The sequence below is a fragment of the Gobius niger genome, assembly GCF_951799975.1.
Source record: "Gobius niger genome assembly, chromosome: 2".
Classification (NCBI taxonomy): Eukaryota; Metazoa; Chordata; class Actinopteri; order Gobiiformes; family Gobiidae; genus Gobius; species Gobius niger.
The window spans coordinates 2280249-2291498 of NC_136853.1; the positions used below are offsets into that span (position 1 = coordinate 2280249).

General features: G+C 41.0%; 1 protein-coding gene across 1 annotated transcript; it reads left to right on the plus strand.

The window, feature by feature from the left end:
- Nucleotides 1-4462: 4462 nt before the first annotated feature.
- On the plus strand, nt 4463-11019 carry LOC306959893 (polyunsaturated fatty acid lipoxygenase ALOX15B-like; the record flags this gene model as incomplete). The annotated part of the gene is made up of 11 exons (XM_079552145.1): nt 4463-4538; nt 4606-4709; nt 4778-4932; nt 5271-5414; nt 5487-5690; nt 9395-9493; nt 9568-9737; nt 9818-9939; nt 10020-10120; nt 10597-10767; nt 10840-11019. The coding sequence occupies exons 2-11, from the start codon at nt 4616-4618 to the stop codon at nt 11017-11019; spliced, it is 1440 nt and encodes a 479-aa protein (XP_079408271.1). The 5' UTR covers nt 4463-4538; nt 4606-4615.
- Nucleotides 11020-11250: the final 231 nt, after the last annotated feature.

An 11250-nucleotide genomic window follows, 5' to 3' on the forward strand; every position in this document is an offset into this window, starting at 1 on the left:
AAGGAAAAAAACATACAAAAGGTGACACAACACAGCAACAACACGAGGAAAAAGATCAGTTTTGTGGGTCTTAGCTTTCAAATGAGGTGTTACACAGGCCTATAGCCAAAGAGGACAGAATGCATTTGGTTTAGGCGGCTGCTAAGAGGTTAAAAACAGAATGCAGTCCAGGTAAAACTGTGATACTAATATATGACATAGACCCATGACATGTCAAGCCTTTGTTATAATTTAGATGATTATGGCTTAACGTCCATTTTATAAATATTCTAATTTTCTGAGATGATTCATTTGTTTTGTTTTATTTACAAACTGAGCTATAAAAACCAAGGCCTAAGTATGTGCAGGATTATAGTTTTCAGAGGACCCACCTCTTGATCTCTTTTATAAATGTTGGGGGTTTATCTCTCTGCAGCACGTGGAAAGAGATCCCCCCCCCCTATACAGCTGCCGATAATCATAACATGATTATAGGAGTTTAACCTCCCCAATGTTCAGAGGAAAGTCCCGCCCTTGGGTCGGCCCACAAATACAGGCCGAGGTCAGAGGCGGACGCTGGTCTGAGCAGCAGATCCTGGTCCGGCTCTGTCCAGGTAAGACCTCACACTGACGGGGAACAGAACTAACCTCGAGTGGGGAGGGAGGGGTTGGGAAGTGGATTTAGAATAATAATAATATTAATGCACTTGCTTTACATTGCACTATTCGTTCACTCCATTGAAAACAGAATGCAGTCCAGGTAAAACTAAATAGGAGATTGTGAAAAAGTTCATTTATTTGTGATGTACTAATATATGACGTAGACCAGGGGTAGGCAACGTCAGGCCCGGGGGACAAACCCGGCCCTCCAGCACAGAACCTCTGGCCCTCAAGATGATTTTGAGGAACATGATTACCCAAATCAGAGAGTACTTTTAACATTATTAGAGTTAAATGGGAGAAAGAAAGGTTGGAATACTGTCAATACACCCAGTTCGGTCATATATTATGGACAACACTGGCATGTGAAAGAAGTGCACTGGAAAAAGAATAATTGTTTTAAGGATGAAGTGGCATAAATCTACTTGAATTAGATTAAATCTAAGGTTTGAGTAGATTTGGTCTGGTCTTGGGCGAGATAAAAACACTAGTCGTCGTTATTCTCTTAATTCAGATAATTTTGTGTCATTTAAGGGGAAAAACTAAATTTTTTCAGTTTTCAGGTTTTGGGCCAAATCTGTCTCTGAACATACAAGCTTTCACCCGGAAACAGAAAACATGCCTAATCTTCACAATAGCATGTTTAAATTGCGCTGATTCAATGTTCCCCCATAGACTTATATGGGAGAATGCAATTTTCAAGGGCCTTTTTCTCAAAACACATTTTTCTGTCATTGTGGCGACACTATGTCCACGTCAGTCGGACCTAAAGACTTCACATTTTCCAGCCTTGGACTGAACAATATTTGGAAGATTTTTTCTGAGGGATTTTTTATTATTTAATCCATGAGCCCCATTTATTGAGTTTTGAATGTCAAAAAATAAGGCGAAAATTACATTTTTGCAAATTTTTCCACTAAAAAACAGCTTATTTTAAAACTAAACAAGAAATCCAAAATCCCCTCTGAGAAAGTCTTTGCAACTCATTCATCAATAAAATGAAACCATAAATTTGAGCTCTATCCATTATTCAGATTTCGTTGCCGAAAAGATGGGAAATTTGGGGCATTTTTAGGCATGAAACACCTTGTTCTTATATGAAAAGATAAAGTGATAGAAAACTTGCCATGTATTTTTTTCTCACATTTATGCCAGTGATCGACAGCAAACGTAAAATGGACGTTAAGCCATAATCATCTATGGCTTAACGTCCATTTTATAAATAATCTAATTTTCTGAGATGTTTTATTTGTTGTTTTTTTTACAAACTGAGCCATAATAACCGAGGACTAAGTATGTGCAGGATTATAGTTTTCAGAGGACCCACATTTCTATCTTTATAACCATTTGTTTTATTGATTTCATGCAATATTCTAATCTTTTTTTAAAAGCTGTAAGCCAAAATCATCAAAACAAAGGCTTGACATATAGACTCAGGACATGCAAAATGACATGTATTAGTTTCGAATTTTTGAATTACAGAAATAAATGAACTTTTTCATGATATTCTGATTTCCTGAGTTTCACCGGTATATTGAGACATGAGATACATGCACAGAACATGTGGTCTTGGCTCAACAAAAGTAGCAGGGAAAGATGATAGCGAAGAAAAACATTAAATGACTTTTCATCATGTGTTACACTCGCTCTCCTTGGCCCCGCCCCTGCTCCAGCTAATGCACAGGCAAGAACTAACAATGGCCTTGAATCAGTCATTAACTAAACCTTTTTTGTGAAGGGATTTGTTTGTTTGTTTACAGATGTTTCAAGTCTCCCTGAAAGCTGAAAGTTCAGTTCACTCGGTTCTTTCAGTTTTCAGGGAAACAAACACAGTTGACTCAGTGAACTGGATTCACCGACTCCCCTTAACAACAGACACATTTCATTTGCAACGTTCTGTTTTCAGGGTTCATTGTTCTGAAGCTGAAGATGGCGTCATACACTGTGAAAATCTTTACTGGGGACCGCCCGCTTTCACACACTTTTAACAACGTCTATATCAAGCTGGTGGGTGAGGATGGAGAGAGTGAACGTAAATGGGTGAAGGGGATGTTCGGCTTCTTCCACGGATCAGTAAGTCGTCTACAGTATTCATAAACACGTGCATGACAGCACCTCTCAGATCTGGATGATTTCAGGAATCTACAATCTCTCTGAGCTGCAAGGAAAGCCTGGGGAAGCTGCTGATGATTGAGCTGGATAAGCAGCAGCTGCCACTGTTTGCTGAAGACAGCTGGTTTGTGGACAAAGTGGAGGTGACGTCTCCAGAAGGAAAGGTTTATAAGTTTCCCATTTATCAATGGATCGAGGATGAGGATACTCACTACTACATGGAGGGGACAGGTCAGTGCAGGATAGGGACACTTCGTTCAAATTCCATTCTAATAAGCTTCTTCAGTTGTTCCTAAAGGAGTCAGTCTCTTCATCAGTGACTTTAAAAGCTTTGAGTTTAACCATGTTGTTCCATTTACGGCCCTTATGTTGACTCTCATTATAAATCATGCACTAGAGTCGGTCTGCCATCACACATCAGGGTTAAATGCTTTGAATAGGCCTGTTCATTAGTGATGTCCGTGTAGGCTCTCAGTCGTACAGGAGTTGTTCATCTTCAGTGAGGGTTCTTAAGTCATCGTCTGTACTTTGTAGTCAAAGTGTCGAACGTTTCGCCTCTTCATCCAACAGGCTTCGGTTCAGTTCAGCCCAGATAGACCACAGGGAGGAGTTCAGTTTGGCTCCTCCCCTCTATTAGCAGCTACTCTCACCTGTCGGTTAACATCTTTGTAGTCATGAGTCTTTGTAGTTCTAAGCCCTAACGACCCTAGTCTCAGCTGATCACTGATAATTACCCACCTATAGATCTGTGTGTCGGCCTCATTGACATGACAATAGGTCAATAGGCAGGTAATAAGCAGTGATCAGCTGAGATTAGAACCACAAAGACTCAAACTACAAAGATGTTTACCAAGGCAAGGCAAGGCAAGTTTATTTGTAGAGCACAATTCATACACATGGCAATTCAAAGTGCTTCACAGTTGCATAAATACAAGAAAGCAAATAGAATCAATAAAAACATCAACATAAAACAAATCAATTACAGTAAGAGGCAAGAGTGTAGATATAATACTTTCAGTTATATGCATTTTTAAGTCTTGTTTTGACTCGCTCTGTCTTGAGCACTATTTTTCTTGCTCGTTCACACAAAGTTACCTAACCTCTGTTTTGTCGCTCCTTCTCCTCTGGACGTCAACATAAATTTAATCAATCACAGAAAAAGGCAAGAGTGTAGATAAAATACTTTCAGTCATATGCACGGGCAAAAAGAACTGTTTTCAGCCTGGATTTGAATATTGAGTTGAGGCCTGCCCTACAGGAGAGTAGCTGGAGGAGGAGCCAAGCTGAACCTCCCCGTGGTCTTTATCTGGGCTGAATTGAACCTTTAGTGTAGCTGACGAAGCCTTTTGGATGAAGAAGTGAAACGTTTGACACTTGAACTACACAGGACAGACGATGGCTCAAAAACCTTCATTGAAGATGTTCATCACTGAGTGTGATAGCTTTGAGTAGGCCTATCTAGGTAGTATAATGTGACTTCACTGATTATCTTACACTAAGTTTGCTTTTTGAATAGCCACGTTTGTCTTTGAGGAGCAGAAAGCTGTGGTCAAAGGAGCGCGGGAGCTCGAGCTCGAGCGCAGAAAAGAAGAATACAGGTGAGCACCTCATGTTCCTTACATTTGTTTAATAATGTGATCAGCGTTATTGTACATCTGCATCTCTTCCAGTTGGGCGGTTTATGAAAAGGGAATGCCTCACTGCATGAGCACAGAGGATGGTCTGCCTTCTGAAGTCAAATTCTCTTACTCAAAAACTATTGAATTCACCCGGACATATTTTCAAGGGTAAGTCATTTTCACAATAGTGTTGAGTATTTTGTGAATTACTGATTTGATAATGTTTTGTTCAAAGACTTGCAGTGATGAAACTGACTGGTTTGGCCAACTGTGTCGAACCTTGGCCCGACTTTGATTGTCTACACAGAGTGTTCAACTGGCACAAAGACGAAACCTCAGGTAAAGTCCTGAACCTAAAGCTCTGGTGTTAGTGACTTCAGAGTCATCACTGTGCTGATGTTTCTCAGAGTACGTGTACGAGCACTGGAGGGAAGACGCTTTCTTCGGTTCCCAGTACCTGAGTGGACTCAACCCCATCCTGATCCGACGCTGCACCGCTCTGCCTCAGCACTTTCCTGTCACGGATGAGATGGTCCACTTGGATTTAAACGAGGAAATGGAGGTCTGTGCTCACTCGAAAGACTTTCGATTAAAAAGTAGATCAAAGCCAAATGTTTTACAAATGTAACCATTTGTTTAGAACTGACACCTGGGTCTATATCAGATGTTACTTAAGTATTATTAAACAATCCTACGTTTTCTGAAGTCCCTCACTCGCTAATCAGAATCGTGGTGCCATCACTCCGACCAATGAGACGAGCCTGTCAGGAACGCGATTACTTCCAAATGTCACTGTCACTCTCTCCTCACGTTGCAAACTTACAGACTATCACTTTAAAATAACAAGACTGAGAAACAGTCCGTGAATGTTATGGATAATAAGTGTTGTTCGTGTTTTAGAAAGGAAACATGTTCCTGTGTGATTACAAGCTTTTGGATGGAGTGAAGACCAATGTGATCAATGGTGAACATCAGTATCTCACGGCTCCGCTCGTCCTCCTTCACAAAACCCCGATGGATGAGCTGAAGCCTGTGGCCATTCAGGTGAGGAGCGTGTCCAGAGCTCTGGTGTTACACAAAAGTGTAAAGAGTTACAGGTTTGATTTTCTCCTGCAGCTCAAACAGAAACCAGCAGAGAACAACCCGATCTTCCTCCCCTCTGACCGTGAGTACGACTGGTTATTGGCCAAGACCTTTGTGAGAAGTGCCGACTTCCATGACCACGAGCTCAATGTGCACCTGCTGCGCACTCACCTGCTGGCGGAGGTCTTCGCTGTGGCTTTACTGAGGAACATCCCCAGAGTGCACCCTCTTTACAAGGTACAGTACGCACTAACGACGGGCTCATTCACCAGTCGATCCCCAAAAGTCACTGATGCGTTTCTTAGTCACATATTTCTTGAACTTCTGACCCCTTATCCCAGAGTTTTCAATCGAAAGCCTCACATTTCGGCCAATGTCCCAGACCCATGTGGCTTTCAAAATCATCAGTTACATTTATGAAATATATTTGTGCGTGGTCATGACAAGCCCGCAAGTCAGAGGCCATTTTCAACAAAAATCAAAGCCTCATGTCTTTCACAGACTTTGTTGGATTGGAATGGACACAATCCGGCGCGCCTGCACATTCCCGAGCTGGACCTAATGTTGCGCAAACGCAGCCACTACCGGCAAAAATGCCTTTAAAGTGGCTTGTAAGTGGCTTGTAAGTGGCTTGTAAGTGGCCCACCCATCCACTGTCTCTGTCAGAGTTTCTCCTCAAATTCATACATTTTATTTTAATTAGACTCCTACGCCTTTATGCTACCCCTCTGTCATAGAAAGAAGCTTTCATTTCTACGTTTTTGGCTCCAAATTCCACTTTTTGGACTGTACAATCACAGGTTCTGTTCTGATTGGCTGTTTCCTGTCCGTCTCTCTGTGTGTTCCTCTAGGGCTGTGCAATTAATCGAAATTCTATTACGATTTCTATTACAACAGTAAACGATTACAAAATTAGCATAATCGCAAAAAAATCTATTTTTTTTTCAATGTTTTTTTTTTTTCAAATGTTTTATTTTTATTTTTTTCAAAAACATTTTTTTTTGCAAACAGACTTGCGTTATTTCAGGCCGCTGGGATTATTTTCCCTTCACTTTTCACGTGCCATGGCTCATGCTTTTGTCTGACATAAAAACAAACGGCGCTGTGTGATGATGTCATCAGGCCGCACTGCTCAGTTTACTTGCGCAGGTGTGAGGGCTGGCCAGCAGGGGGCAGGTGTGAAACAGGGACCTCTCTTTAATCAAGGCGTACTTGAAATCATTTGTACTTTTATGACTGTCCAGAAAACTTAAAATATCATCATAGTATTTTGATAAATAAAATAAAGATAGACTTTTTTTTAAAGGCAACAGATAATCGTTTGAAAAATTGTGATTTCAATTATGACAAAAATAATCGTGATTATTATTTTTTTCAATAATTGAGCAGCCCTATGTTCCTCCTACTACATGGGTCTGACCAAAATGTCGTTTCACCCATCGAGGGTGCTGCAGGGCTGGAGCAAACTTTCAACTCTTTGGACACCCAGACGAATTTTCTCTAATTACAAAATGCTCCGTTTTCTGCAAATACATGAGTGCGGGTTATGTATATGTTTAGTGGCACTATTTCACTCAGCTTGTGTAGCTCCATAGGTAGAGCACTGGATTCTCAACCATGAGACTGCAAGATCAATCCCTGAATCTTTTTTTTTTTTGTTGACTGGGCACCTACTGTTTTGCCGAGCGGCTTCTCCCGGGTATTGCGGCAATAAAGTTCACTGGCCAGAGAGAAGATTTCAACTATACAGCGTGTGAAAAGCACCGCTGCGGCGAGAGTGATGATGGGATGGGACTGAGGCGAAAGTGGGGCCACCTACAAAAGTGAAAAGACATTGCAGACATTGCGGAGCCAACGTCAACTTTGTTGTAGAGCGACGCCGTTCAGCACAGACCTTCATCACATGGCAACAAACTAAAAATATAATTGTGGCCACGCCCCAATTAGTTAGTGACATTTTGACAGGAAATCTTAATCTCTTAACTCCCGCCTTAACCGAGAGGATCTTTTTCCTCACGTTATCAGATTTTTTTTTTGCATCATTTTTTGTTGGGTATTCAACTCATTTTTGTAACTTTTTTGTCATTTTTTCTGTCAATTTTTGATCACATATTTGTCGCATTTTGTCATATTTTTGTCTTTTCTTTGTCAAATTTGTATCAATTTTTTGTCATTTTTTGGTCACATTTTTTGTCATTTTTTGGTCACATTTTTGTCATTTTTTGGTCACATTTTTATCATTTTTTTGTCACATTTTTGTCATTTTTTGGTCACATTTTTATCATATTTTTCTCACTTTTTTCTCACATTTCCATCATTGTTTTCGTCTCAGTTTTGTTGCTATTTTCACAGCTTTTTTCCAGAAGCTTTTGTATTGGGGTAAAGCCAAACTGGAGAAAATGTGCTCGGTTCAGGTGGGAGTTAAGGGGTTAAATCACATCAATCTCTGAACATGTTTCTATGGAAGCCCGTTTCCGCCATGTTAAAAAAATAAAAGCCCAACAGGAAGTCGAAATTTCGAGATTTCAACTCGTAATTTCGAGATTTAAACTCATACTACGAGTTTAAATCTCGAAATTACGACTTTTAAACTCGTACTATGAGTTTAAATCTCGAAATTACGAGTTTAAATCTCGAAATTACGAGTTTAAATCTCGAAATTTCGAGTTTAAATCTCGAAATTACGACTTTTAAAACTCGGAATTTCGAGATTTAAACTCGGAATTATGAGTTTTTCAGATCCGTGATCATAGACGTCAGTACGGCGGGGACAGCGGAACCACTGGTGCAGAATGTAAACAGTCATGGAGGATCAGCTTCATCGTGTTGTGAATCGGAGCTACAGCAACTCTGGGACTTTTGCAAAGACACACAGAAGTGTTTATTTTACCTCAACACCCAGGATTAAAAGCAGTGACAAGAAAAGTTATTAAAAATGTCTGTATCCACGATAGGAATGTGTTTAGGCCTTGATGATGCATGGGCATTCCCAAAGCTAATGCTACGATCGTAGCATCATGAACTTCGATGAACTTCGGATGATCATGATTATGTGAAAATGCGTGAATAAAGTCAATAAAACCACCGTCTACATAAAGCATCCCTTTAACAACGATCACACACTGAGCCGGGCTGGTTGATTACTCACACTTCATGTACAATTGGCCGTAGCCGATTGCTTAGCACCCGGAGCTACCTAGCTTCTTAGCAGCACTAGCATCCAGCTCCAATAATGGATCTTGTGGAATTAAGTATTATACACTAACAACGCCAATAAAGCGGTAACCACATAATGCAGCCTTGAAGATTATCACACACTGGGTCAGGATTGACGCATTGGTGGTTAATTGCAGACTTTTTTTAATCAACAATGAGCTGGATTGCACATGCTAACCGGGCAAACTAGCCATTGTCCACCGGCATCGCCCTTTTATCAAGCGGGGAGACCATAGGGGGTATCCATAGGACATGGCAGGGGCAAAGAGGCACGAGTTTGCCCCAAAATAGCAGTTGTTTTTCAGGCATGATATGATTCCAAGATACGGCTCTGCCAGATCAAGCTCCACAGTTCAGACCGCATCAGACAGGAAAGAGAACGACAACAACATCCGGATTTTCAAAGTAAAATAGGGCTGACGTCTATGATTACGGATCTTAAAAACTCGTAATTACGAGATTTAAACTCGAAATTACGAGTTTAAAACTCGAAATTACGAGTTTAAATCTCGAAATTTCGAGTTTAAATCTCGAAATTTCGACTTCCTGTTGGGCTTTTATTTTTTTAACATGGCGGAAACGGGCTTCCATACATTGCCATGGGAACGTCCCTAAAACAAAGTCATTTTGTGGCCGTTAAAATATATCTTCTTGGAGTAAACAAGGATGTAAGGCACGGCTGTATGTTTCTGATCATCATTTAAATTGTCTAATGTTTTTTTCAGCTCCTTCTTCCTCACACTCGTTACACCTTTGTCATCAACACTTTGGCGAGAAAACAACTCATTTCAGAAGAGGTGGGTTCTGAAGGGGTTTTGACAAAGGTAAGCCATCATTTCATAGATAGTATGTCCCTAATGCACAATGATGATTAAAAACAATCAAACTTCTGTCTCAGTATGCAGCCGCTGGTGGTGAGGGTGTGGTCTCCATCCTGCAGGGGGCGCTGTCCTCACTGACCTACCGCTCCCTCTGTCTCCCAGAGGACATTAAGGACAGAGGGGTGGAGTCAGTGCCCAAATACTACTACAGAGACGACGGCCTCCGGCTGTGGGACATCATACACAGGTACAAAGGATTCTGAGGAGGCTGTTCGTTCTACTGCTGCAACAGAGACACATGTGACTGTGAAATGATGATGTTTTAAGGTTTGTGAGCGGCATCTTGACCAACTACTACAAGAGCGACAGCGATGTCCAAAAGGACTCGGAGCTGCAGAACTTCATCAAGGATGTATTTGAACATGGATTTCTGTCTCGCACAGAATCAGGTGAGTCATTTGGAAAACTCAGCTCTTTACCAAACAGTTGGACAATAATGAAGTTTATAATGAAAGTGGTGATGTTTTAGGAATCCCCCAGAGCTTCAGTGCAGTGGATGAACTGGTGAAGTTTGTCACTATGGTCATTTTCACCTCCTCCGCCCAGCACTCAGCGGTCAACAATGGACAGGTGATGATGTGAACTACTAGGCGGCTGCATATATGAACAAAAAAAAAACCTAACCCCCCAAAAATTGCTACAAAAGGTTTTCCAATGGTTTTCTGTAGTATCAGGTGTGCTTATTAACATACTAAAAGAAAAAAAAAACATTGATGAAAAAATTGCAAAAAAAATGACAAACAAATTCACACAAAAATACAGAAATGTGACAAAAGTGACAAAAAAAGGACAAAAAAAGTTACAAAAATGGACCAAGAAATGACCAAAAAAATGACAAAAAAGCTACAAAACTGAGTTGAAAACCCAACAAAAAAATGATGGAAAAAAAATCTGATGACGTGAGGAAAAAGATCTTCTCGGTTCAGGCGGGAGTTAAGAGGTTTAACTCTTAACACATGTCAACCTCTTACCGCCCGCCTTAACCGAGGCACCAACTATTAAACTGTTACATTGAAACTCTGTTAATTGATTTCGATGCTTTGCAGTTGGACATTGGGAACTGGATGCCCAACTTCCCGCCCTCCTTACAACTGGCCCCGCCCACCGTGAAGGGCGGAGCCAACGAGCACATCTTTCTGCAAACACTCCCTGACGTCAACGCCACCGTGAACATCCTGGCCATTCTCTGGCTCCTCAGCGAACAGTACAACGACGTCGTAAGTGACTTTTGCTACTGTGAGCTACTGTTGTGTGATTGGTTTAATGACTTTTATATGCTGTTCTCTCAGTATCCTCTTGGTCGGTACCCAGAAGAACTGTTCTGTGAGGAGGTTCCCCTCGACCTGATCAAGAAGTTTCAAGAAGAACTGAAAGAGTTAGGTGCAGCTATTGGCAAACGGAACGCAAATCTGGACCTGCCGTACACGTATCTGGATCCAGAGTTGATGGAGAATAGTGTGGCAATTTAAAACTTTTACTTTTATCTTTTTTTTGTCCTGATTTCTGGTGGAGGGCAGAGTGCTGATACTGGCTTTGTGCTTGACCAGTGCTGTCGAATGTATCGTGTTTCTCACAGCATGAATTCCAAACTAATCAAATGACGTCTGGTAGTTATTGGGAGGAAAAAATCTTTCAAAATAAACTGAACTGAAATGAAAGACTTGTGTTGTCTTGCGTGATGTGGATAATGGTGTGATTGT